This window comes from Lepisosteus platostomus, chromosome 16, assembly GCF_059453375.1.
Source record: "Lepisosteus platostomus isolate fLepPlt1 chromosome 16, fLepPlt1.hap1, whole genome shotgun sequence".
Taxonomy (NCBI): Eukaryota; Metazoa; Chordata; class Actinopteri; order Semionotiformes; family Lepisosteidae; genus Lepisosteus; species Lepisosteus platostomus.
The window spans coordinates 1,762,906-1,789,645 of record NC_142626.1 but is presented as its reverse complement, the minus strand read 5'-3'; the positions used below and the strand labels follow the sequence as shown (position 1 = coordinate 1,789,645).

Here is a 26,740-nt window from a genome sequence, read left to right as displayed (position 1 = left end):
TGGGAGCTGATAAATATTTATTGAAATGGGATGCCAGTTGCCTTTCCTTCGGGGTTTCGCTCATCCTGACTAGCTGGAAGAGTTCCAGTCCCAGTTTTCCCGCCTGGGAGGAGGAAGAGGAGAGGGGAAAGGGGCAGGTGGCGGCCCTGCCCTGCTGTGCCCTAGCGAGGGTGCACACGTCTCTGGCTCGGGCTAGGGGGGGGCAGAGGGGCGAAGGGCTTTGTCAGACCACAGGAGGAAGGAAGGCAGCCGTGTTTCGGCACGGCTCTCTGGCAGCACAGCCCCAGCGAGCCTGGAGGGGAGAGGGGGGGTCAGGGTATCGCACTGCTCTCTGGCAGCCCCAGCCCCAGTGACCCTGGAGGGGAGAGGGGGGGTCAGGGTATCGCACTGCTCTCTGGCACCCCCAGCCCCAGTGAGCCTGGAGGGGAGAGGGGGGGTCAGGGTATCGCACTGCTCTCTGGGAGCCCAGCCCCAGCCCCAGCGAGCCTGGAGGGGAGAGGGGGGGTCAGGGTATCGCACTGCTCTCTGGCAGCCCCAGCCCCAGTGAGCCTGGAGGGGAGAGGGGGGGTCAGGGTATCGCACTGCTCTCTGGGAGCCCAGCCCCAGCCCCAGCGAGCCTAGAGTGGAGAGGGGGGGTCAGGGTATCGCACTGCTCTCTGGGAGCCCAGCCCCAGCCCCAGTGACCCTGGAGGGGAGAGGGGGGTCAGGGTATCGCACTGCTCTCTGGCAGCCCAGCCCCAGCCCCAGCGAGCCTAGAGTGGAGAGGGGGGGTCAGGGTATCGCACTGCTCTCTGGCAGCCCAGCCCCAGCCCCAGTGACCCTGGAGGGGAGAGGGGGGTCAGGGTATCGCACTGCTCTCTGGCAGCCCAGCCCCAGCCCCAGCGAGCCTGGAGGGGAGAGGGGGGGTCATGGTATCGCACTGCTCTCCTGTTCCTTTCAGCCACACAGCCGGACAGGAGGCAGCGCTGCTCTGAGCTCTGAGCCTGCTCTGGATGTGTTCGCTCTCCTCCTGTTGCCCCAGGCTGCCCTGTTCTCCGCGCACCGGGACAGGAATAAGGAGAAGCATTGTCTCCTGAGTGGCAGGCTCCTTCTGCCTCGCTTAACTTATAACTTAACATAACCCCCCTCCGTGTTGTACATGTACTGTTTTCTCTCTCGTCACTGTTTTTCCAGAGGAGAAGGACCTCATTGTTCTGCCTCCACCTGGGGAGCTGGGGCGATGTTGGGGGGAGGGGGGGTTGTGTGTGTCTGTGTCTTCAGCCCATTAATGTAGAACAGTGTAGGAGTGCAGCTCTGGCCCCTCAAGGGGTCTCTGTAAATCCCTGAGGGCCCTTTGCCTCCAGCGAACTGCTTCAGCTGCTCCAGTCAGTCCTTAACTCTACTGTAATTCTCAATTCCCTGCTCCCTGGGTCTTGCACTGCCACTGAACTGCCCCAGAAACCCTGCTGGCTTGCGAGTTAGTAGTGACCGGACTGCAGACTTAACACTATTCAGCTTTATTTGTGTAGGTATTGTAAACCCAACATGTTTTGAACTGGGGTCGTTGGCCAGCTGGCAGTTGTGCTGCGTTCGGCTGTACACTGCTCCTGGGGGCAGGCCTTCGCCTCTGTCCTGGAACACCTCCAACGTTGCTTGATGTCTCGTAGGTCATCTCAAATAACTCGGAAGGTGTTCTGGGTCCCTTTACGCCTCCTGATAGTTTAGAAACCAGAAAGTAATGGAAAAGTCCAGATACTGGGCTTCATTGATAAGGGGTTTGATTGAGGAAAGGCGGCGCCGGGCTAGAGCCCCACACCGGTAGACATGGGGGTTCCCCCAGGACCAGGGCTGGAGCACACAGGGTAAGAACAAGCAGTAAAAACAGCCCAGTGGGGTACAAAAAAACTACATGGTACCAAACGGCTGTGGGCTTGGGGAATGAACAGGGTGAAAACAGCCCATGGTGGACCTTCAGTCTCTGCCATGGTGGTGCTGCACTTTCCTGCTTCAGCCACAGGGAGGCCTCTCGGCTTCTAACGCCCTCTGCCGGTGAGGAAAAGCGAGAGGGGCCACAGCTTTCTGGAAGAAGAGAAAGCGGGAGTCAGTCGCTGTGCGCCACATCTCCGCCAGGAATCTCCTCCCGGCACGAGGAGCCCCTCGGCTCCTTGACGATCTCCAACGCTCGTTGTGATCCGATGTCCGAACGGAACATTTGTCAAGGAAGCTCAGGATGCAAGGCCTGGATGGGATGTCGGAGGGAGAGACGTACCAGAGGGCAGGTGAACCTGCCAGCTTGTCTCGGGAATGTGGGAGGGAACTGAAGTGCCAAGCAAAACGCCCGCATGAACGGCGACCGTGCACACTCCTCGCAGAGCGTTCCCCAAGACCAGAACGGAAACCAGGATCCCCACAGCTGTGGGACAGTGGGGCTAACTACCACCCCCCCCATACGGCCAATTACAAAGCAGAGTGTCCAGGCAACAGGGAGAAGAAGATGGGCAGCCAGTGCCTCTGCTGTGTTGCATGAGGTGACCGCAGAGGACTCTTACCTGGCCAGGTAATCCAATAGTCCTTTAGTCTGTCCCACACTCACAAGACTTTCTTCAGGTACTTCGCTCTGAGATGTGGAGCCCTCTAAAGGAAAGCAGGAAGCCAAAATCAGAACCCCATTTGTTACTGCTCGTTTTCCCTGTTTTTTATTTCTAGTGTACAGTATGTGATCATATGTTTGACTATGGAATCCTTTTGGATAAAGAGCAAGGAATTCTAAAGTGCTTCATACATAGGATGAGATCTGGTTCATCCAGCACACAGTGTTCATTCTGCACCAGCAGCCCCACCTGGGAGACGCACAGTGTTCATTCTGCACCAGCAGCCCCACCTGGGAGACGCACAGTGTTTATTCTGCACCAGCAGCCCCACCTGGGAGACACACAGTGTTCATTCTGCACCAGCAGCTCCACAGCATAGCAGACTAGCACCCAGGGAAATACACAGGAACAGCACAGGGAATGGGCATGTGCTCCAATAAGGGTGATGTAATACGAGGAGAAGCCAAGGGATCTGTATTATAACCACAGCTCTACCTAATTTATATCAGGGATGTCTATCAGGGGTGTGCGGTCCTGTATGTCTGCAGGTTTGCATTCCAACTCTCACCTTATAATGAGCTAAACCACCTAGTTAGTGGATGAACGGGGTCACTCGGACAGCTGCTGTCCGGGAGACACAGCACCCCCTGCTGGACCAGGGATGCACTCCCCTTGTACAATACAGCGAGTATGTCAGCAGAGGCTGGCGAGGAGACGGGGGCATCAGAAAGGCCCCAGCTGTAAAGACAGCACGATCCGTACCCACCTGCGCCGCCCACTGCCTGGAGCTCTTCCCTTCGGCTGAGAATGGAGGGTCCTGCCTGAGCTGGAGCCTGGAGAAACATTTCACGGGAAGCAGGCTTCAGAACACCAAGAGCGGCGCGAGAACAGTCACTGCAGTTTAATTCCTAGAACTCTGCCAGCAGGTCAGACAGCTAACAGAGTGACGGAAACAAAGTGCACATTTCAAATTTGTCAGTACAATAACAGTAGCTGTGATTTAGTAGGCCCGGCCCAATTTACGCCTTAACAGGGGTCTGAACAGCTTGATACATCATCATTTTATCCTTAAAACAGCGGTTTCAAACTCAACTCCTGGAGGTACCAATCCTTCTGTTCCTTGTCTCAGCTGAACTCTATTACATGATCTTCTTATTTACCAATAGCAGCAAATATGTAATTTTTTACGATTATGTCACTGGAATACTTTTAAACAGTCTCTGAGGCACCTGTTCCTTGAGCATCTTTGTAATCAAACAAAAAAAAACCTTAAGAAACATAAGTAATGAGGCCAAATGTTTAATTGATTTTTGGTTGGAATAAATACCACAGGGCACCAGGCCCTCCAGGAATGAACACTGAACATGCAGAACTTAGTTCAGTGCTGAAATACATTTGAAATTGTATTTTTTTTAAATTATTTTTCATATTAATAATTCCACACAAACTGATCTGTTTCATACGTTCTTGAATAATTTCTATCAGTTTTGCTCAGTTCATGATTCAGTATTGTAACCTGTGTTAAAGGAGAACAGATTCTGGGGTTAGAAATGGTGCCTGGTCTGGGTTAGGATGAGATATGGTTATGGCTTTCATATGGGCAATGGCTGTATTCTTCATGAGGCTCAAAGCAGCTCACACCCGTGTCTGTCCTGACTCCAGATATCTCATTTTAGTCATGTGTGGGCTGTTTTTTTTTTAAGTCCACTTTAACAGGACAGGCATCCCAAAAATAACCCTTCCATCCTTTCACAAAGATGAACTAGAGAGCTTTTTTTTCCCCCCCAGTCCAGTATTCTAGACTAGCCTAGGAATGGGGGCGGCATTTGTCTCAAGGAAATATTAATTCCAACAAAAAAATAAAGTCATTCAGCCGATGGTGGCGAAGAGGTGGGATTCTCATAACCGTCTGTTCTAGGTGTGGGTAAATACAGACGTGTACATTCTGGACCAGACGGGGCTTGTGCGTGTGTTCAGAAACACGGGTAACCGAGCATCTGAACCTGAAACGCAAGACTCCTCTTGCGTGAAGACAAGTGCATCTATTCAGCCCGGAACGGATGTTTCTTTTTTTCCCCTTTTCACAGCTCAGTAGACTGATCTTCCCAGCACAGACCGTCGGCCTCGCCCCAGGGAGGGGGGGCTTGTCCTGCGGAGGCCGGAGAACAATCCCCGTCATTGTCCGCTTCCTTACCCCCTCGCCTCTCGGAGGCGCTCCAGGCTCCTCGGCGCTCCTGCGGGGAGAGCAGAAAATCTTATTTTAGTCCTCTGTGCCCCATGAGTCAGAGTCAGAGTGTAGAGCATAGATATGTACTGTAGATTCTGTTTTTATTCAGTAAAAAAGGAGGGTCAGGTGAGAATATTCTTCACCGCCCTCAGGACAGCACACAGACGCCCACGACGTGACTGAACTCCCAGCGTTCACGTCTCTTGCTAACTCTCCGCTGCGTCGCTGAGAGGAGTCTCAGACCTGCTCTGTTTCATTACCCCTGCTGTTAGACCGAAGCCAGCGCTTTCACAGAACAGTGTAAAGTGGGCACATCTCTTGATAAAATCTCCTGCCTGCGCAAAACATGTTAAGAAAATCCTTTGATGTTTTCTTGCTCCAGTTTAGACAGAATAATTTCCGGAGAAGGCATTACTTTCTCCCACTTAAGCAGAGCGTTCAGAAGACCTGCTTGCTTTATCATCTTCTAGGAAAACAAGTGAGTGTGGCTGTCGAAGGTCCAGACTGACCCATAAGGTCACTTTGCTGCTGCTTTCCTAGTTGCATTATTTTATATTCTATGAATATTATTATTAATAGTTATATTGTTAATTATGTAATTAGTAATAATGATGATCTCTATGAATTGGCTACATCACTCTGTTCTCCTCCCCACTGAGAGCTGGTGTGTGGGGAGCGTTCTGGCGCACTATGGCTGCCGTCGCATCATCCAGGTGGGGCTGCACAGTGGAGGGGATCCCCATTACCGGTAAAGCGCTTTGAGTGGAGTGTCCAGAAAAGCGCTATATAAGTGTAGGCAATTATTATTATTATTATTATTATTATTATCAACTCTATTTGATACAGCACTTTTAAAAGTGGCTTCTCAAAGCTCTTTACAGAGGAGAACAAGATGGTGAAAGGAGACAGCAGAATTAAACACGAGGGTTTGAGTACACAAGGAAAGCAAAGGAGCAGAACCAGAACCAGTTATATTATTAGTACCAGGGGTGTATGATTACATGGCTGGCTGTGCTGGGGATCCACGCCTGCAGTGCGCTGGAAGGGCTAACAGCATGCGATCCACTTGCCTGGCCTGAGACTGCGTTGTGGAGCCCTCTGGTGGCGGCACAGTCCTTCTGCGCTTCGGCTGCCTGGCGGTGACCTCATGGCTCTGTGGGCTGCCCAGAGCATCCCAGGCCTTCAAGACAAAACAGGGCAGCAGAGGCTCCTGGCAGGAGTGTCTGATCCAGGGTCCTCTGCTGGGGACAGCACTATCTGGTCACCTACTCGGATTGGACAGTGGCTCTTGGGGACTGGAGGGGCGCGCCTGTGTGTTCAACTAGACCTGATGCTGGAGCAACTAAAGGGCAGGAGGTTCTGTGGCAGCAGACAGACCTGTACTCGAATCCGAGCCTAGTGCAGAAAGGCACCTGTGCCACTCCTACAGAGTGGAGAGGGGAGCTACAATGCCCAGCTCCTTCTTCTTGGAAAGGACCATTTTAAAGTAGCAATGGAGTCACAGCTGCATGTTTATAAGAAGTGGGAGGCAGCCAGAGCACTGGGCGCAAACCTATGGGAACATGCAAACTCCACGCCAAAGGTTGTACAGCTGGTGTTAGATCAACAGGGCCTTGAGAACAGGGGAATGCAGCCGGACATGACCGCTTCACCCAAGAGGGCGGTTCAGAGAGGAGCTGAACTGAAAAACCCCCGGAGAGAGAGAGCGGACCTTCAGGACCCGGATCAGACCACCCCTGTCCTGGGAACTCCTCCATGCCGCGCCAGGTTTTCCAGCCAGCCTGCACGCAAGAGTTCGTTTCTCCCCCCTCCGTTTCCAGCACAGGGGAGCTGCGGCCCCGCTGGCTGCTCTGCACTGCACTCTGCAGGAAGAAGACTTACCGGTGAGCAGCTGCACGGCCGCTTGGCTGAAAATCAGAAAGACAGGGATAAAAGGCCCCATTAATGAACACCACCACTGAGCACTGGTGACAACCGCACAGAAATCACTTCATTGCAGAGCTGGTGCTCCTTGGCACGGACATTTCACAGTATTGTAGAACTTTGACTTCCAGTCGATTCATTCCCTAATTGATCTGGATTTGCTTCCTTAAAGCAAGGTACGGAAAACCGCTTTGGTAATTCAAGGATTAAAGACCTGAAACAAAGTGTGCAGGCCACATCCTACCGTTCTTCCCATGGACAAAGCCAGGTCACTGAATTCACACACGGGCTGTGGGCCGTGGAGGTCGAGTGTCAGTTCGGCGAGGGAGAGAGAAGAGCAGTGGGGGGGGGGGGGTGGTGAGGCCTACCTGCGGGCGCGAGAGTCCCGCCGCTGGGGCGGAGCTCCACGTAGAGAGTGCACACGAAGGGGTAGGCGTGGAGCACCGAGCTGCCCTGCAGGAACGTCAGCTTGGACACCCTCTCCCACTGGCTCTTGTCTCGCGGCACCCCCGTGAAGGAAGCGTCTGGCCTGACTTCCGACCTGAGCCTACGCAAGTACTGGGAATGCTCATCCTGGGCGTGCTCCACGGACCCCCGGCACACGCATGTTTAAGAAGGAAGTCTGCTACAGGCCTTCGGCAAGGCTGCTAGGCAGTTTTGAATCACTGCCTCTCGGAATATTACACAATTGCAAGTTCCATAGGAGTGCCCCAGCCTGCCTGCCTGTTGTGGGGATTTCCCTGCATGGGATACGTCCCTGTGATTTCCCCAGGGCGACAAAGCAGCTGCAAACCAGGCCTTTTCACCTGAGTGCAGTCAGCTGTCACTGCCCTCATCAGAGGGCACATCTGTTGGTGCATGCGCCTCTGATCCATCGAAGGCAACAGCCAACCTGGCTAATGTGTCAGTTGAGGCTGACTGAGACTCAAACCAGTAACATTAGGCCCACAGGCTTTGAGCAAGTGCCTTAACTATCCGAGCCACTCGTTAGCCCGCCCGAGTAACAGTCAAAAACAAATACGCCCCCCCCCCCAGGGAGAAACTGTGAAACCTGACGCTGCAGGGCATTTCCTATTCACTGAATGGAGAATTTCAGACTCTTTCCTTCACAGATGAGCTGCAGTATCTTTTTTTCAAATGGATACAAGGAAAAATATTGAAGTGTTCTGTGGCGAAGGGCTGCAGGGAGTCCAGATTGGCCAGGACCACGCGAACGGCATCCTGAAGAAAAGAAAAGAAAAGGCAAGGGACATCCTGGCGACAGATTTTAAATCTCGGACGTGCTAGTAACCCGTTCCGTCCCATCGTACCTCCAATTCCTGCGTTACATGCTCGTCTGCTGGGATTTCTTCTCTGCTGCAAAATAAAAAAACGCAGAGACGGACATCACGCCCAAACCGACCTCTCGTTCTCGATGAGTCGGGCCTTAACAGGCCGATGTCCCCGTTGGACCTCCTGCTTTGACACTATACTCTGTCCCACCTTAGGAGAAGGGGGAATGGCTACTAATGATGCCTGTTCAATAAATTACTGAGAGAGAGGCCACTGGCAAACATACAGTGCAATTGTTGAGCTACCACAGGGCTGTCCAGCTCCGGTCCAGTGCCTGCAGGCCGTCGTATGACAGCAGCTCAGCTCTTAATAACCCAGAGCAGCTCTTTAGCATCTTAACTGACCCAAATACATAAAACTCTCCCTGTTCTTCAGGTGCTACCGAATGACTGAATCGTTTGGAAGACTGGTCATGACGGGGGTGTGGAGCCCTGGAGGGTCCCTGGCCATGGAGGGTCCGCCGTGGTCAAGGCGGCTGGAGGGGGTGGACCGTGACGCACAGGGCCGCCCTGGCCGTACCTCTGACCGCTGCTGTGCCTGATTTTGAACTTGTAGACACGGCAGCCGGCCTGGAAGAGCCGCGTCTCCTGCAGGGGGTAGGCGAAGGGCCGCACGGACATCGTCCTCTGGGGGAACTGTCCGAAATAATAATAATAATAATAATAATAATAATAATAATAATCACCACCATCATCATCATCCCTTACACTTCTACAGCGCTTTCCTGGACAGCTCTGTACGGGTCACGGGGGTCCCCTCCACCCCCAGCAGTGTGTCCCCCCACCTGGATGAGGCGCCAGTCCGCTCCCCACACCCCAGCTCTCAGCGGGGAGGAGAGCAGAGTGATGGAGCCCGTTCAGAGAGGGGGGTTATTAGGAGGCCATGAGGGGTAAAGGCCAGGGGGGAATTTGGCCAGGACACTGGGGTAACACCCCTACTCTTCTCGAGAAACACCCTGGGGTTTTTAATGACCACAGAGAGTCAGGACCTCGGTTTTACATCTCTTCAGGATGGCACCTTTTTACAGTCCAGTGTCCCCATCACTATACTGGAGCATCAGGACCCACACAGACCACAGGGTGAGCGCCCCCTGCTGGCCCCACTCACACCTCTTCCAGCAGCAGCCTCAGCTCTCCCAGGAGTCTCCCCTCCAGGTACTGGCCAGGCTCACACTGCTGGGCTCCAGTGGGGCTGCAGAGCGATATGGCTGCTGGCATCATAAGGGATGAAAAGCAGAAGTAAAGGCTTATAGGGCTTGGGGCCAGTGTGAGACACCTGCAAAAACCATTAGCAGAAGACGGGTGGACAGTTTCAGGCTGTGGGATCTGCTCCTGATGGTGGCTCTCCGTCCACCAGTGGGATAGGCAACAGCAATTTCTTCACCGAACCAATTTTATAACTTTATATGTGCGTGTCAACAAACTTTAGCTAAAACAAATGCCCCCTTTGCCGAGGGCATGCACTGGGACATCCACACGAGTGATGGCACTGGAAATGAAATGGATACGTTGGCCCTAAGATGAATTCTCAATGTAATTAGTTAGTAAAAGGCAAACGGGACTGGATCCTGTCAGGAAAGTGCACTGGTAGTCAATGCTTACGATATTCAGGGGGATGAGGTCAATATTTAGGAGAATTGGGACCTCTGGGAACTTCGCCCACTCGCTCCTGATGCGCTCCAGAAACTCAAAAGGCGAAAAACAAAAACAAGAATAAAAAACCCGTCAAATTACACCGAGCTGATCTGAAGACTTTCCCCGACGCAGTTAGAATAAACCAGCCGCCACATCACCGAACTCTCCACAGCTCACGATTAAAATAACAGCACTTACCCCTTATGTCATTTTAATTAACTTTACTTTTTACGAAAGAGTCTGATTTTACCAACAAGACCGGGCGAGGTTTTACTTTCACGGGTTCGTTGGCTCTTCAATTTTGAAACGTCCGAGCTGCCGGACGAAATGTTTTATGTTTTATCGGGGACGGATGGACCGTTTTACTCACCCCTGTGAGTAAACGACACACGGTTTTAAATATTTAGCCTTCCGACAGGCCGTCGTGCGCCGTTATCCGTGTGTTTTTTGAGGGGAGATTAAGAGAAGCTGAAACCGGACAGAATTTTTATTTTTTTATTTTTTTTTTTCAAAATCAACGGCCTCGAGTCGCGAGAGCCGGGCCGCGCGAGAGCCCGCCGCTCACCGCCAGGTGTCGCGCGAGGAAGGGCGACGAACACGTGCGAATGGAAAAAAAACACACAGGCGCGTTCAGGAAAATTAATTAATTAATTGGTATAGTCGTTCATTCTGTACATCCTATGTATTTAATAAGACTTCTGATCCAGGTATGTATTGTGTATACATGGTAACCCGGACTTATCTACGTGTTTACCCTACACCCTACAATAATAATAATTGCTTACACTTATATAGCGCTTTTCTGGACACTTCACTCAAAGCGCTTTACAGGTAATGGGGACTCCCCTCCACCACAACCTATGTGCAGCATTTATTACCAATAAATGGTCAAACAACATAATAATATTATCGAAATACAATATAAAGATAAAGAGGTTTGTTTGCACTGGGTTAAAATACATAAAGGAGAATTCGAGGTCTCGAGGTGGAACTGTTTCTAACCGTTGTGAAACGGTCATAACAATTTTACTGATTAAGCACACTACATTTCCCATAATTATCGGGACCTGCCCATATTATTATACATTTATATATATATTTGTGTGAGAGTTACGTGAAGAAACAACTTTATTTTATAACTTTATAGTTTTATCCTTACAATCCTGTTTAGGAACAGTTGGTGCTTTTTGGAAGTTCGCACTGCGACAGAAAACTTCATCTAAAGGTGGTGTTAGATCCATAAATATAAGAATAAAGATTAGCGCAGTAAAATCAGCTCGTCTATACGAAAAGAAAAGGTCTGGAGTAGGAAAATTATAATGAAGGCCCTTATATCGCAGCAGTTTTTTGGGGGTTTTGACCACTGTGGTCTTTAATTTCTATTCTAGGTAACTCGATCAAAGTCTTCTTCCAGGCCAACGTTCTATGCAATCTATATTTTGTAAAAAAATAAATGTACGTTTGTTAATAATCAAGTTTTGTGGTTTGTTGTTATTTTAACGTGTAATTTTTCCCAGGCCACAAAGAGTTAACACTTCCGGGCGCTGCTCCGACCCGGAAGTGTCGGGGAGGGAGTAGCCCCGCCCCCTTGCCGCCCTCGAGGTTACCGCCTCTTTTCAGTACCCAGGCATCCGATTGGCCGAGAGCGCAGCCAGTCCAGGGCGGTCTGCTCGGTGTCGCCATGGTGACGAGAGCCGGGCGGGCGCGCCGGTCCCGTGACCGGGCTCAGGTGACGCACATGGCGTGTCTCGGCGGAGAAGCCCAGGGAGTTTGCAGAGCTGTGTTGGGTGAGTTTGTTTAACTCCAGATATTTTAGAGTGGTAATGCTACCGTCTATCTTAAGTGTATACAAGCAACTGTTTACCCTTTTTGTTGTGCAACATCGTCGGCGGATGAAAACGGGAAAAAAAGCTCTTTTAAACGTTATTTTTCGTGTTATTGAAAAATAAAACAAGGTTTTAGGGTAATCACCCTCTCTCGTTCAGCTGCACAGAGCCTTAGAAACGTAAGAACACTCACAAGCGAGGGGAGAGGTCTGACCTGTTTGGGAATTGGTTGTTAATTGATCCCAGGATCAATCGGCTGGGCAGCTTAATGTCAATTCCCACAACCCTATACCGTAAAACACTGTACTGTAAACAGGCGCCGTCCTTCGGATGAGACCTCAAACTGAGGTCCTGACTCTCTGTGGTCATTAACAATCCCAGGGTGTTTCTCAAGAACAGTACAGGTTTTACCCCAGTGTCCTGGCCCAATTCCCCCCTGGCCTTTACCCCTCATGGCCTCCTAATAACCCCCCTCTCTGAACTGGCTCCATCACCCTGCTCTCCTCCCCACTGAGAGCTGGGGTGTGGGGAGCGGACTGGCGCCTCATCCAGGTGGGGCTGCACACTGCTGGGGGTGGAGGGGATCCCCATGACCCCCCCCCCCCCTGCCCTTCACTAGGGGGGGGAGCGCTGCGGGACTCTCCAACTCTCCGGAGCGCTTATGGCTTAATTGCTTAACGAGGGCCGGGTGAGGTTAATTAGTAATTAAGGGTCAGCTGGTGCAGAGACTCTCAGTGGGGTGGCCAGCGAGTGGACTGTTTCAGGAGCCTTTTTGGTGGGGGGGGTGCCAACAGATCCACCCCCTGTGGGGTACCCCCCGTTCCAGCTCACAGCATGGTGTGTCCAGGAAAGGGCCAGAAGGAGGATTTGTTGTTGTTGTTGTTGTTGTTGTTGTTGTCGCGATGGGGGTGGCTGTGAGCTGTCGGCTCTTCCAGGGACTGACCGATGGCCGACCACACGGTGGAGCTGAACACGGGCGCGAGGATGCCCCTGCTGGGGCTGGGCACCTTCCGGCTGCGCGGCGCCGAGGAGCTGCGGCGCTGCGTGGACGCGGCGCTGGCGGCCGGCTACCGCGGCTTCGACACGGCGGCCGTGTACGGCAACGAGGAGGAGCTGGGCCGGGCGCTGGCCGAGCTGCTGCCCCGCCACGGCCTGCGCCGGGCCGACGTCTTCGTCACCAGCAAGCTGGGGCCCCGCGACCAGGGCGCCGGCGCCGCCGAGGCCTGCCGGCGCAGCGTGGCCCGGCTGGGCGCCGGCTACCTGGACCTCTACCTGGTGCACTGGCCCGGCACCCAGGGCCGGCCCGCCGGCGACCCGCAGAACCGCCAGCGCCGCCGGGAGAGCTGGGAGGCCCTGGAGGCGGAGCACCGCGCCGGCCGGCTGCGCGCCATCGGCGTCTCCAACTACACCCCCGCGCACCTGCGGGAGCTGCTGGCCGGCTGCGCGGTGCCCCCTGCTGTCCTGCAGGTGGAGCTGCACCCGGCCCTGCCCCAGCCCGAGCTGCTGGCGCTGTGCGGCCAGGCCGGCGTCCACCTGCAGGCCTACTCCTCGCTGGGCGGGGGGCAGCTGCTGGCCCACCCGGTGGTGCGGGAGGTGGCGGAGGCGCGGGGCCGGGCGCCGGCGCAGGTGCTGCTGCGCTGGGGCCTGCAGCGGGGGGCCGGGGTCATCCCCAAGTCCGGCCAGCCCGCCCGCATCGCCGAGAACGCCCGCCTCTTCGACTTCCAGCTCGGCCCCGAGGACATGCGGAGGCTGGGGGCGCTGGGGTCCGGCACACGCTACTGCTGGGACCCCAACACCGTCGCTTAGCGCCCATCCTTCCCCCCCGACCTTCATGTTGGGGTACGGACATTATTGGGGCTCCCCCTCTCCCGGAGACCGGAGCGCTTGCACCCCTGTGTGTCACGACAACCCGGATCCGGGGGGGCAACTGCGGGACTTTGAACTCTCCGACTCTCCGGAGCGCTTCATGGATTCTTAATTGCTTAACGAGGCCGGGTGAGGTTAATTAGTAATTAAGGGTCAGCTGGAGCAGAGACTCTCAGTGGGGTGGCCAGCAAGCGGACTGTTTCAGGGGCCTTTTTTTGGGGGTGCCAACAGTTCCACGCCCTGTGGGGTACACCCCCCCGTTCCTTTTTTATTAACATAGCCCGTGCTCGAAGCGTATTCACCCCCTGTCCCCCTTCAGAGGGACCCCCCCGAAATCTGCCGCCTGTCGCCGCAGTCCCGCAGACCGCCGGTTCCGGGGCGAGGAAGAGGAATCGAGCCGCCCTCGGTCCAGCCGGTGCTCAAATCTCTTTATTGCACAGGACGGGGACAAATTTACAAAATCCGTTAAAAAAACATCCCACGGGATTCTTCATACCGCATTCAAGTCGGAAATCGGAAATAAAAAATAAAAGATGATGCACAGTTTCACAGTTTTTTTTTACACAATTTGATCATATCAAGTATGTATAAAAGAGTGCTATTTACAACCCTGTCCCCCTCCTCCTCCTCCTCCTCCGCGGCTCCTGATTGGACTCGTTAAAGACACTTAATTGGCCCCGAGCGAGCTTGTGTCCGAAGGCGTCCCGGACACGATCCTCCGATTCTGGAGGAGGGAAGAGCAAAGTCTGGCCGGGGCTCCGGGGTCGGAGAAACGCGCTGCTCGTTTGCACATTAAGCTCGTTAACTAATTGTTACTGTTGCCCCTCTCGGATTCCCTGCCCAGGCGCCAGGCTTCGGTACGGCATCACCTGACTCAAGGCACAGTAGACGGGGAAGACTGGACTGTTTCCAAGGTGAATTAAGCAATTAGACCAATTAGTTAATTGAGGGGGCTGGACTAGGAGCCAGGGTTCGACACCTCCATTTTAAGAGCGCAGAAAATCGGAGCAGATTCTTAACAGGGTGCAAACTGTACAAAGCAGACTGCTCTACTGTCTGATAAGAGTGGTAACACTCTGTGTGCTAAACCCTGTTTCTGTACATTTAAGGGTCACCTTGAATCAGGGGTCTCCAGCCCTGGTCCTGGGGAGCCCCAGTCCAGACAGTCTCATGGGTCACCTTGAATCAGGGGGTCTCCAGACCTGGTCCTGGGGAGCCCCAGTCCAGTCAGTCTCCTAGGTGGCCCCGGATCACCTGTGAATTAAAGATCAGGACCCACTGATCAATTAAACAGGCGATGCCTGAATGAGGGGAGCTCAGGGGGTCCCAGGGGGCTGCAGGTACCTCTGCTGTTTGCACACATGGTTCAGGCGCGCCTCCCCGACTCTAAAAGACCGCTCCAGCTCCCCAGCCATTTTAAAATGAGCACGAGCGGAGCGGGCAGCGATGTGGCAGCTGGGCTTTCAACAAGGGTGGCGGGAGCAAACTGGATAAAGGGCCCAGCTCTTGCCACCAGGGATTCGAACCCACAACCTTCGTGCCCTCCTCCTCCTCCTCCTCCGGTCTGACCTAGCTTCAGTGCAGGGAGGGTCCTGGGGCGCCCGACGAAAAGCTGTCTCCCATTCAAGGGGTCCCCCCTCTCAGCCCCCTCTTCATTAGGACAGGGGGCTCCAGAGCCCCGTTTTACTTGGGGGGGGGGGCACGCTCGTCCTGAGACCCAAGGCGCTGGGGGTGTTTGCACGTTTCTTCATCAGTCGGGGTTCAGCTTGCGTTAATCCTGTGTCAACCAGCTGAGTTTTGGGGGTTCCTTTCTGCCAAGGGCTGGCCCCATTGGGTCCCTCACTCGGCCCCCCCCTCCTGGACCTACGTGTTATCTGCTGACCGGAGGCCGGGCGGTCAGCAGACGAGGTGGGGGGGGGTCACTGCGCCCCACAGCCGCGGCCGGAGGAGAAGACGCTGTTGGGGTGCTCCTCCTCGGGCACCGGCGCCCCCTTCAGGTTCCAGAGGAAGGCCCACCAGCTGGGGGAGGTCTTCATCGTCGGCCGGGTGGCGCCGGCGCTGGCGGCCCGCTTGATCTCCTGCAGGGGGCAGAGGGGAGCAGAGCAGCGTCAGGACGGTGCCCCCCAGTGGCAGGGGGGAGCTCGGTAACCCCGATCCCAACCTCTGTGGCCTCCCCTGGCTCTCTCACCCCTCACCCCCTCCTCCACACCCCCCTCCTCCCTCTACACCCCTCACCCCCTCCTCCACACCCCCCTACTCCCTCTACACCCCTCACCCCCTCCTCCACACCCCCCTCCTCCCTCTACACCCCTCACCCCCTCCTCCACACCCCCCTACTCTCTCTACACCCCTCACCCCCTCCTCCTCCACACCCCCCTACTCTCTCTACACCCCTCACCCCCTCCTCCACACCCCCCTACTCTCTCTACACCCCTCACCCCCTCCTCCACACCCCCCTACTCCCTCTACACCCCTCACCCCCTCCTCCTCCACACCCCCCTACTCCCTCTACACCCCTCACCCCCTCCTCCTCCACACCCCCCTACTCCCTCTACACCCCTCACCCCCTCCTCCACACCCCCCTCCTCCCTCTACACCCCTCACCCCCTCCTCCACACCCCCCTACTCCCTCTACACCCCTCACCCCCTCCTCCTCCACACCCCCCTACTCTCTCTACACCCCTCACCCCCTCCTCCACACCCCCCTACTCCCTCTACACCCCTCACCCCCTCCTCCACACCCCCCTACTCCCTCTACACCCCTCACCCCCTCCTCCACACCCCCCTACTCCCTCTACACCCCTCACCCCCTCCTCCTCTACACCCCCCTACTCCCTCTACACCCCTCACCCCCTCCTCCTCTACACCCCCCTACTCCCTCTACACCCCTCACCCCCTCCTCCACACCCCCCTACTCCCTCTACACCCCTCACCCCCTCCTCCACACCCCCCTACTCCCTCTACACCCCTCACCCCCTCCTCCACACCCCCCTACTCCCTCTACACCCCTCACCCCCTCCTCCACACCCCCCTACTCCCTCTACACCCCTCACCCCCTCCTCCACACCCCCCTACTCCCTCTACACCCCTCACCCCCTCCTCCACACCCCCCTGCTCCCTCTACACCCCTCACCCCCTCCTCCACACCCCCCTCCTCCCTCTACACCCCTCACCCCCTCCTCCACACCCCCCTCCTCCCTCTACACCCCTCACCCCCTCCTCCACACCCCCCTACTCCCTCTACACCCCTCACCCCCTCCTCCACACCCCCCTACTCCCTCTACACCCCTCACCCCCTCCTCCACACCCCCCTACTCCCTCTACACCCCTCACCCCCTCCTCCTCCACACCCCCCTACTCCCTCTACACCCCTCACCCCCTCCTCCACACCCCCCTACTCTCTCTACACCCCTCACCCCCTCCTCCTCCACACCCCCCTACTCTCTCTACACCCCTCACCCCCTCCTCCTCCACACCCCCCTACTCCCTCTACACCCCTCACCCCCTCCTCCACACCCCCAACTCTCCCTCTACACCCCTCACCCCCTCCTCCACACCCCCAACTCTCCCTCTACACCCCTCACCCCCTCCTCCACACCCCCAACTCTCCCTCTACACCCCTCACCCCCTCCTCCACACCCCCCTACTCCCTCTACACCCCTCACCCCCTCCTCCACACCCCCCTACTCCCTCTACACCCCTCACCCCCTCCTCCACACCCCCCTCCTCCCTCTACACCCCTCACCCCCTCCTCCACACCCCCAACTCTCCCTCTACACCCCTCACCCCCTCCTCCACACCCCCAACTCTCCCTCTACACCCCTCACCCCCTCCTCCACACCCCCCTACTCTCTCTACACCCCTCACCCCCTCCTCCACACCCCCCTACTCTCTCTACACCCCTCACCCCCTCCTCCACACCCCCCTACTCTCTCTACACCCCTCACCCCCTCCTCCACACCCCCCTACTCTCTCTACACCCCTCACCCCCTCCTCCACACCCCCAACTCTCCCTCTACACCCCTCACCCCCTCCTCCACACCCCCAACTCTCCCTCTACACCCCTCACCCCCTCCTCCTCCACACCCCCCTACTCCCTCTACACCCCTCACCCCCTCCTCCTCCACACCCCCCTACTCCCTCTACACCCCTCACCCCCTCCTCCACACCCCCCTACTCTCTCTACACCCCTCACCCCCTCCTCCTCCACACCCCCCTACTCTCTCTACACCCCTCACCCCCTCCTCCACACCCCCCTCCTCCCTCTACACCCCTCACCCCCTCCTCCACACCCCCCTACTCCCTCTACACCCCTCACCCCCTCCTCCACACCCCCCTCCTCCCTCTACACCCCTCACCCCCTCCTCCACACCCCCCTCCTCCCTCTACACCCCTCACCCCCTCCTCCACACCCCCCTACTCCCTCTACACCCCTCACCCCCTCCTCCACACCCCCCTACTCCCTCTACACCCCTCACCCCCTCCTCCACACCCCCCTACTCCCTCTACACCCCTCACCCCCTCCTCCACACCCCCAACTCTCCCTCTACACCCCTCACCCCCTCCTCCACACCCCCAACTCTCCCTCTACACCCCTCACCCCCTCCTCCACACCCCCAACTCTCCCTCTACACCCCTCACCCCCTCCTCCACACCCCCAACTCTCCCTCTACACCCCTCACCCCCTCCTCCACACCCCCCTACTCCCTCTACACCCCTCACCCCCTCCTCCACACCCCCCTACTCCCTCTACACCCCTCACCCCCTCCTCCACACCCCCCTACTCTCTCTACACCCCTCACCCCCTCCTCCACACCCCCCTACTCTCTCTACACCCCTCACCCCCTCCTCCACACCCCCCTACTCTCTCTACACCCCTCACCCCCTCCTCCACACCCCCCTATTCCCTCTACACCCCTCACCCCCTCCTCCACACCCCCCTACTCCCTCTACACCCCTCACCCCCTCCTCCACACCCCCCTCCTCCCTCTACACCCCTCACCCCCTCCTCCACACCCCCCTACTCTCTCTACACCCCTCACCCCCTCCTCCACACCCCCCTACTCCCTCTACACCCCTCACCCCCTCCTCCACACCCCCCTCCTCCCTCTACACCCCTCACCCCCTCCTCCACACCCCCCTACTCCCTCTACACCCCTCACCCCCTCCTCCACACCCCCCTACTCCCTCTACACCCCTCACCCCCTCCTCCACACCCCCCTACTCCCTCTACACCCCTCACCCCCCTGCTCCCTCTCCTCCCCCCTCACCCCCCCGCGCCCCCCGCCCTCTCTCACCCCCCCGCGCCCCCCTGCTCCCTCTCCTCCCTCTCTCACCCCCCCGCGCCCCCTGCCCTCTCTCTCACCCCTCACCCCCCTGCTCCCTCTCCTCCCCCCTCACCCCCCCGCGCCCCCCTCCCTCTCTCACACCCCTCACCCCCCTGCTCCCTCTCCTCCCCCCTCACCCCCCCGCCCTCTCTCACCCCTCACCCCCCTGCTCCCTCTCCTCCCCCCTCACCCCCCCGCGCCCCCCGCCCTCTCTCACCCCCCTGTCCAGGCAGGTGTCGAACTCGTCGCTCATGCGGCGCAGCTCCCTGCCGTACTTGCGGGCCGCCCAGAGCGCGGGGGGCGCGGAGCGGGACCGCAGGCGGAAGGGGCCGGGGTCCTCGTCCGGCTCCGAGTCCGAGGCGCGGCTCTCCGACTGGGGGCGCGCGCGGCCCTCGCCCTCTGTGTGCGGGGGGGGGGGGGAGAGAGAGGGAGCTGGCGTGAGCGCGTCGCCACGGTGACGCACACATTCACCCCCAAGGGGAGAGGGGGCTCCCCAGGGGCGAGTGGGACTCTAGCGCCAGTCACAGATGTCCCGGTCCAGCCCAGCCCGCCTGCTTGGTCCCCCCCTAAATCAGGGGGTTCCCCATCCTGGAACCGGGGACCCCACACCTGCCAGTTTCTCGCCCCTCAAATGACCCGACGGCAGGGTTCAGTCGGACTCCGATGGTTTTCGGCTGCTAAATATCCTGGAAAATCGCCCTGGAGACGTTCAGTTTCCTAAGTCGCCTGACATCTCCAAACCCGGAGCAGGAAACGAAAACCCTGGTCCAGGTCCAGCCCACAGCTCGGCTGCAGTCAGAACCGGCAGGCGTGTCTGTGGTCCCCTCCTCCCCGTCTGCCTCTGAATCGCTGGGGGGGGGACCCCTCTCCTGAATCGCCTGTTCCTAAAGGGAACCCCTGGGAGATTTAACCGCTGAAGGTAAACGAGTGATTTGTGCAATTCAAGGGACGCTGGAGTCTGGGGCCTGGAAGGTGTTAAAGGGGAGCTGAGGTCCCCATTTCAAACAAAAAAAAAATCAAATTTCGAATTGTGCACAAAATCGGGAACTTTGCGAAAGTACTGCGAGTCAGCATGTTGTTGCACATTCGCATCAGGTTCCCACAAATTGTGACGTGAAGCGGCCCTTCCTGCTCACTAGTCACTGTGATGACTGATGTACAGAGTTGTGAACCAGCCCTTCCTGTTCACTAGTCACTGTGATGACTAATGTACAGAGCTGTGAACTAGCCCTTCCTGCTCACTAGTCACTGTGATGACTAATGTACAGAGCTGTGAACCAGCCCTTCCTGCTCACTAGTCACTGTGGTGACCAATGGACTGAGATGTGAGCCTGCCCTTCCTGCTTACTAGTCCCTGTGATGACTAATGTACAGAGCTGTGAACCAGCCCTTTCTGCTTACTAGTCCCTGTGATGACTAATGGACTGAGATGTGAACCAGCCCTTCCTGCTCACTAGTCACTGTGATGACTAATGTACAGAGCTGTGAACCAGCCCTTCCTGCTCACTAGTCACTGTGATGACTAATGTACAGAGCTGTGAACCAGCCCTTCCTGCTCACTAGTCACTGTGATGACTAATGTACAGAGCTGTGAACCAGCCCTTCCTGCTCACTAGTCACTGTGGTGACCAATGGACTGAGATGTGAGCCTGCCCTTCCTGCTTACTAGTCCCTGTGATGACTAATGTACAGAGCTGTGAACCAGCCCTTTCTGCTTACTAGTCCCTGTGATGACTAATGTATTGTGATGTGAAGCAGCCCTTCCTGCCCACTAGTCCCTGTGATGACTAATGTACTGTGATGTAGGAGTAAGTACAGGTTGTACAGCAGACTTTTCACCAGTAGAAATGCTCCAGCGTGATCTGATGGCAGAGTTAACAAGGGCAGAATTTCTACTGGATGAGAAGAGCTGGACTCACAAGCCTGCTCGTACAAAGTGTCACAGGGCTGGAAGTCTCGCTGCCTCGTTCTGAATCCCAGGACATGGCGCTGAGCAGACCGGGAAATGTCCCGTGTTTTGTGATGTCATTTGGAAGTTACCGTGTGTGCGCGTTTTACTGTCATCGCGGTCTGAAACGCACTCAATGGTGCTGATTCTTTCTAGCCGCGAAATACAAAAATAGCGCTGCAGTTCCCCTTGAGGATTTTCATTCCCGGCGCTGTCCACCTTGTCTCACTGAAGAGTCACATCACCGCGAGAGCGGTGACCCCGGTGACCCCGGAATTTGGGGAGCACTGCTCTCACGCAGCCAGCCGGCGGGGGGGTCGTCCGCAACTCACCGGGAGGCCGGATCCCCGGGCTGCTGTGGGCGTGGCCCAGCGCGGGCCCGAGCCCCGCCTCCTGGCGGGGCCCTCTCCCCGCCGCGGTCTCCGATTGGGCGGGCTCAGCAACGTCATCCGAGAGGCCCGAATCGTCCGAGAGGCTGAACACGGGCGTCATGGCGACATCTGCAGAGGCGAGAGAGGGCACGCAGGTGAGTGCGGGGGGCTCTTCGGCCTTTCTGTTTCTACAGTGTACCACAGGAGCGTAAAAACACGGCCATTTTACGTCATTCAATTAAAGTGGACCCTGGGATCATATTTGAATGGTGTTTTAAGTCAGTTCCCCGACTATAGTCACAGGTGTTGATGTGCACTATAGTCACTGATACACAGGTCTTGTTTTGCACTATAGTTACTGATACACAGGTCTTGTTTTGCACTATAGTCACTGATACACAGGTCTTGTTTTGCACTATAGTCACTGATACACAGGTCTTGTTTTGCACTATAGTCACTGATACACAGGTCTTGTTTTGCACTATAGTCACTGATACACAGGTCTTGTTTTGCACTATAGTTACTGATACACAGGTCTTGATGTGCACTATAGTCACTGATACACACACAGGTATTAATGTGCATTATAGTCACCGATACACACACACAGGTATCGATGTGCACTATAGTCACTGACACACACACAGGTGTTGATGTGCACTATAGTCACCGATACACTCACAGAGGTATTGATGTGCACTATAGTTACTGATACACAGATCTTGTTTTGCACTATAGTTACTGATACACAGGTCTTGTTTTGCACTATAGTTACTGATACACAGGTCTTGATGTGCACTATAGTCACCGATACACACACAGGTGTTGATGTGCACTATAGTCACTGATACACACACAGCTATTAATGTGCACTATAGTCCTATAATCACCGATACACACACACATCTTGATGTGCACTATAGTCACCGATACACACACATCTTGATGTGCACTATAGTCACTGATACACACACACAGGTGTTGATGTGCACTATAGTCACCGACACACACACGCACGGTTACCGACAGTCAGGCACTGCCACGCACACGGTGTCACGCTGTATAACCGCACAGTGAGAACGGTGACATACGGGGCTCAGACCCACACGCTCGTGCCCTGGACGTTCGGCCCGCCGCCTCGAGACTTCCGGGTAGAAAGGAAGTTTTCCCGGAGAGGAGCTGGGAAAGACGGGCGCCCCGGAGCGAGCAGAGCCCAGCCCGGTCGCTGCAGGGTCTCGCCCTCAGACCCCAGCCACCCCCCTGGGGTGTGATGGGGGGGAGTTTGTACCCCCAGAAGGCGCCCGCTTCGGTTCTCTTTGGCTTTGCTACCTAATAGCTTCCCGGTCTGGAAAGCAACCTTCTGGCTGGGAACCTGGAGACACGCAGCTGAACTTTCGTTAGACCTGCTTTTTCAAAAAAAGCACTAAAAAAAAGCCTGCAATCCTCATCACGGGCACCTAGCGGCGGGAGGGCGCCTGCACTCCCGAATTCAGTCACGACGCAGAACTGTTCTCCTTACCCGGACCGGCTGCGGCTGCTTGCTAGGCGATCGTTGTTTGGGCTCTCCGGCGTCAACAGAAGTAGGTCGGGTCCGGCTGCTCCCCAGCCCTTCCGCGAAGGCGCAGGTTTCGCTTCGCCCAGCCAATCCGCTCGCCCGCCCCCGGCCCCCGCCAATCGCCGCGCCGCGCCGCCCTGACGTCACTGTTGCGGGTCGAGGCCGGGGCCGCGTGCCTTGTTTACCAGCGCCGAGGGGCCGTAGTGGCGCGTGGCGCCGCGCACCCCGAAATCCAGCCCGGCCCCCGGCCTTTGCACGAGCAACACCCGGTGCTCGGATATTTGACACACAAGGTCTGCAGCCCGAGCTGCGCGCCTCCTGACGATTTCTGCTCCTAGGTGTTGTTGCGGACCAAATATTGCATCACTTGGTGCGCGTCAATCGCAGTTTCCTACCCGCTGGTGGATCTAGAAAACCGGTGGCTCTGCAGAGATTGCTCTCGGAGGGCTTTAGGACAGTGTCCAGCCTGTACTTCGCTCCCAGCCCTCGTATTGTCCTGTTTCCAAATATCTTGTCATGAAAACCTGTCATCGCAGCGTATGGGGTTGAGCTCTGTTTTGATTTGACTCTCGTCCTATATACTGTATGATGTATACTGTATGATAGATACGTGATTGATCCCGGGAGGGAAATTGCAGTGTAACAGCAGCTTAACGCAGACCTCACAGCCACAGTGTAACGAATGATACAATAATAATAACACAATACAGTCAGTACAGTGAGAAGTGCACCAAGGAGAGTTACTCACAGTCCAGAACACACAAGGAACAAACCAGAACAGAACAGTACACAGAAAAATCGTATTGCAGAATATGACTATAAATATAGATGTAAATATAGATAGAAATATCAATGTATTACACGGGTTCCTGGCATATATTGCACAAAAATCGGTTGTAACGGGAAAGAAAAAAGAACAGATGTATCAGTTTGCTGCTCAGTCCAGAAACAGGTCACTGTCGATGTTGCCTCTGCCCAGACACACAGTGGAGGCGTTGTACAGTCTGATGGCAGAAGGCAAGAATGACCTCCGGTAGCGCCCCCTGTCGCACCGCGGATGGATCAGTCTCTTGCTGAACGTGCTCTAATTAGGGTGTTGTAATCAGGGCGGTGCAGTGGTGAGCGCTGGGGCCCTGGGTTCAATTCTGCTATCTGGGTGGAGTCTGCATGTTCTCCCCGCGTTCACATGGCTCCAGGTGCTCTGGTCTCCTCCCACAGTCCACAGACAGGGGGTGGATTGGCTGCTGGGAAAACTGGCCCTGGTGTGAGTGTGTGTGTGTCCTGTGATGGACTGGTGTCCTGTCCGGGGTGTACCCTGCCTTGTGCCTGTTGCTTGCTGGGATAGCGTCCAGCTCCCCTGTGTTCAGAAAGCGAATAGTGTTGTAATTCTGCACAGTGTGCACAGGCTTCATGAGTGTTTATACCTGGAAATTTATTCTCATATGGAAATGTTTTCTAACAAACCCCACAGCAGCTGGGCAGCCTTTGTGGTTCCTGAACACAGACATCCGGGGCCTCTGTCAGATCAGCTCAGACATTCCCTCAGAACAGTGCGACTCTGTTTTCACCATGGGGTACAACTACAGGACCAGTTAGAGCAGGGCTGTCCAGTCCTGGTCCAGGAGGGGTCAGTGTGTCTGCAACAGGGCTGTCCAGTCCTGGTCCTGGAGGGGTCAGTGTGTCTGCAGCAGGGGTGTCCAGTCCTGGTCCAGGAGGGGTCAGTGTGTCTGCAGCAGGGGTGTCCAGTCCTGGTCCAGGAGGGGTCAGTGTGTCTGCAGCAGGGCTGTCCAGTCCTGGTCCTGGAGGGTCAGTGTGTCTAGAGCAGGGCTGTCCAATCCTGGTCCAGGAGGGGTCAGTGTGTCTGCAGCAGGGGTGTCCAGCCCCGGTCCTGGAGGGTCAGTGGGTCTAGAGCAGGGCTGTCCAGAGTCCAGTCCTGGGGGGTCAGCGTGTCCAGAGCAAGGCTGTCCAGTGTCCAGTCCTGGGAACAGGATTTGCTTGTTTATGCGAAGCTGATGGCCTCCTCTTGTACGGAGACTTAGTGCTCTATATTTAATGTTTTTCTTTTTAATTGAATTTCCCCTCATGACCACAAGATGTCGCTGTCAGATGGGGGAATCTCTCTTTCTCCCGGATTCAGATACTCAGCAGATCGCAGCGCTGGCCTGCGATACCAAATCACAGCTCGGAGGAATAGCTGCCCTCCTCTCTTTAATGAGCGCACTGGCCCAGTTAGAGCATTTATTTCCATTAGAAGTTCTTAAGTTGTCAATACATTAAAGAGACGTTCAATCACATAAATGCACGTTTGTTTTTAAAGTCGGAGGGGTGCACGTTTTAAATCTTTCATTTGATATATGTGCTTTATGGACTCTTGGCGCTGGCTCAAGAGATCAGTCAAGTGCCTGACACTTTAATCACTGCTCCGACAGGCGCACAGTCCCTCACCAACACAACCTGTTCTGGAAAACACAGGGCTCTACAGCTGTACGGTAGGGTTCCTGTATGTTAGGGGCTCCAGGTCCAGTGCGATCCCAACCAGGTTTAACAACATGCAGGGTTCCTGTCTGGACGAGTTCCAGCTCCTGTTTGATCCACTCCGGGTTTTACCAGCTGCAGGGGGCTCCTGTACGTAAAAGAGGCTCCAGCTCCAGTCTACTCCAGGCCAGGTTTTATCAGCTCCAGGGTTTTCTGTATAACAGGGGCCCTGATCCAGCTGGCTCTATATGTCATCATTAAGTCATCAGTTTTCCAAAACTTGCATTAGTCTCTTCCTGCTCGGTGAGGCCGGCGATTGGTCAAATTAAGTTGTTTCACCCCCTGGCCTCCTCGATGGAGCCCAGGTTTCCCCCAGCCCTGGACAGTGGTGACCTGTGGGGCCGACTGCAGCCGGGCCCTGCGGGACCAGGGCCAGAGAGCTCCAGAACAGAGGAGCTGCCTCCGTCCGGCCGGGTCTGTTCGGGTCAGCACCAGAACCCCGTACCCCCCACAGACTCTTGCGGAGTTGCGTCTCCTGTTTTTTACTCCAAAATACACCAACCGGTGTGTGTGCCCTGTGATGGACGGGCGTCCCGTCCAGGGTGTGCCCCGCCTTGTGCCCACTGCTTGCTGGGATAGACTTCGGCTCCCCGGTTTATGGCTTCAATGAAGATAAGTTAACAGCCAAATCACCCTGCAACTTACAACTGGCAGCCCCACTGAAGCTCAGCAGGTGTGAGCCTGGTCAGTACCTGGAGGGGAGACTCCTGGGAAAAACTAAGGTTGCTGCTGGAAGAGGTGTTAGTGGGGCCAGCAGGGGGCGCTCACCCTGCGGTCTGTGTGGGTCCTAATGCCCCAGTATAGTGACGGGGACACTAGACTGTAAACAGGCGCCGTCCTCCAGATGAGATGTAAAACCGAGGTCCTGACTCTCTGTGGTCATTAAAAACCCCAGGGTGTTTCTCGAGAACAGTAGGGGTGTTACCCCAGTGTCCTGGCCACATTCCCCCTGGCCTTTACCCATCATGGCCTCCTAATAACCCCCCTCTCTGAACTGGCTCCATCACTCTGCTCTCCTCCCCACTGAGAGCTGGGGTGTGGGGAGCGTTCTGGCGCACTATGGCTGCCGTCGCATCACCCAGGTGGGGGTACACACTGCTGGGGGTGGAGGGGATCCCCTGACCTGTAAAGCGCTTTGAGTGGAGTGTCCAGAAAAGCGCTATATAAGTGTAGGCAATTATTATTATTATTATTATTATTATTATTAAGTCAACATGCCGGCCTCGGCAGGGTTACAGACGAGAGCAGGGGCACGAACAGGTCAGTCGCGAAACGGACCTCGAGGGGAGGCAGGTTCTGACCCGTGTGGGGAATCGGGCCTGAGTCCGGGCCCGCTGGAGGTTCCCCTCTCCCCCACAGCTCCGTGTCCTTCGGAGCGATCGTAGAGCTCGGCCTTGGAGCCCCTGTGTTGTGTCTCCGCTGTGCAGGCCAGCCGTCTCGGGGGGAGGAGGAGGCGAAGTTCTCATGTCCTTCCTCCTCCTCTCCCTCCTCTCCCTCCTCTCCCTCTTAGTCGCTCCTCCTCCTCCTCTTCCTCCTTTCTGATTGGCCTGGCCAGGGGTTACAAGACTGGGTTGTGCTGAGCTGGGCTGGAGGTTACCAGACCGGGCCGGGACGGGCTGGACCGGG

General features: G+C 56.0%; 3 protein-coding genes across 13 annotated transcripts; 1 reads left to right on the top strand and 2 right to left on the bottom strand.

Moving 5' to 3' along the window:
- majin (membrane anchored junction protein) lies at positions 1 to 10,251 on the bottom strand. Of its 11 annotated transcripts, XR_015927547.1 has the most exons (14): positions 10,057 to 10,251; positions 9,654 to 9,737; positions 9,162 to 9,327; positions 8,572 to 8,687; positions 8,031 to 8,076; positions 7,866 to 7,941; positions 7,089 to 7,217; positions 6,679 to 6,704; positions 5,799 to 5,977; positions 4,765 to 4,804; positions 3,337 to 3,403; positions 2,529 to 2,613; positions 1,796 to 2,058; positions 1 to 1,692 (listed from the first exon to the last, which is right to left on the bottom strand). XR_015927547.1 is itself a non-coding variant. In XM_088608634.1 (13 exons), exons 3-13 carry the CDS (start codon positions 9,270 to 9,272, stop codon positions 2,013 to 2,015), a joined length of 921 nt encoding a protein of 306 aa, XP_088464760.1. In that variant the 5' UTR covers positions 9,273 to 9,327; positions 9,654 to 9,737; positions 10,057 to 10,251; the 3' UTR covers positions 1 to 2,012. The 11 variants fall into 11 exon arrangements, 10 of the variants coding, with proteins under 10 accessions (XP_088464760.1, XP_088464762.1, XP_088464763.1 ...); XM_088608634.1 differs by having other exon boundaries at positions 1 to 2,058; XM_088608636.1 differs by having other exon boundaries at positions 1 to 2,058; positions 5,868 to 5,977.
- A 1,082-nt stretch (positions 10,252 to 11,333) lies between these two features.
- On the top strand, positions 11,334 to 13,915 carry LOC148646654 (uncharacterized). The gene is made up of 2 exons (XM_088608644.1): positions 11,334 to 11,473; positions 12,448 to 13,915. The coding sequence occupies exon 2, from the start codon at positions 12,458 to 12,460 to the stop codon at positions 13,316 to 13,318; it is 861 nt and encodes a 286-aa protein (XP_088464770.1). The 5' UTR covers positions 11,334 to 11,473; positions 12,448 to 12,457; the 3' UTR covers positions 13,319 to 13,915.
- On the bottom strand, positions 13,790 to 22,694 carry badb (BCL2 associated agonist of cell death b). Its single transcript, XM_088608647.1, has 4 exons — positions 22,544 to 22,694; positions 20,986 to 21,153; positions 18,923 to 19,104; positions 13,790 to 15,456 (listed from the first exon to the last, which is right to left on the bottom strand). Exons 2-4 carry the CDS (start codon positions 21,143 to 21,145, stop codon positions 15,298 to 15,300), a joined length of 501 nt encoding a protein of 166 aa, XP_088464773.1. The 5' UTR covers positions 21,146 to 21,153; positions 22,544 to 22,694; the 3' UTR covers positions 13,790 to 15,297.
- Between the last annotated feature and the right edge of the window lie 4,046 nt (positions 22,695 to 26,740).

Bases quoted from the DNA above. Each gene is read 5' to 3' on its own strand.
- badb (XM_088608647.1), bottom strand. From the start codon at position 21,145: ATGACGCCCGTGTTCAGCCTCTCGGACGATTCGGGCCTCTCGGATGAC. The intron at 19,105-20,985 runs GTGAGTTGCGGA...CCCCGCACACAG, and splicing joins CCCGGGGATCCGGCCTCCCG to AGGGCGAGGGCCGCGCGCGC. The intron at 15,457-18,922 runs GTGAGAGAGGGC...TGCCCCCTGCAG, and splicing joins ACACCTGCCTGGACAGGGGG to GAGATCAAGCGGGCCGCCAG.
- LOC148646654 (XM_088608644.1), top strand. From the start codon at position 12,458: ATGGCCGACCACACGGTGGAGCTGAACACGGGCGCGAGGATGCCCCTG.
- majin (XM_088608634.1), bottom strand. From the start codon at position 9,272: ATGATGCCAGCAGCCATATCGCTCTGCAGCCCCACTGGAGCCCAGCAG. The intron at 2,614-3,336 runs GTGGGTACGGAT...GCTTTCCTTTAG, and splicing joins CCAGGCAGTGGGCGGCGCAG to AGGGCTCCACATCTCAGAGC. The intron at 2,059-2,528 runs GTAAGAGTCCTC...CTCTTCTTCCAG, and splicing joins CTATTGGATTACCTGGCCAG to AAAGCTGTGGCCCCTCTCGC.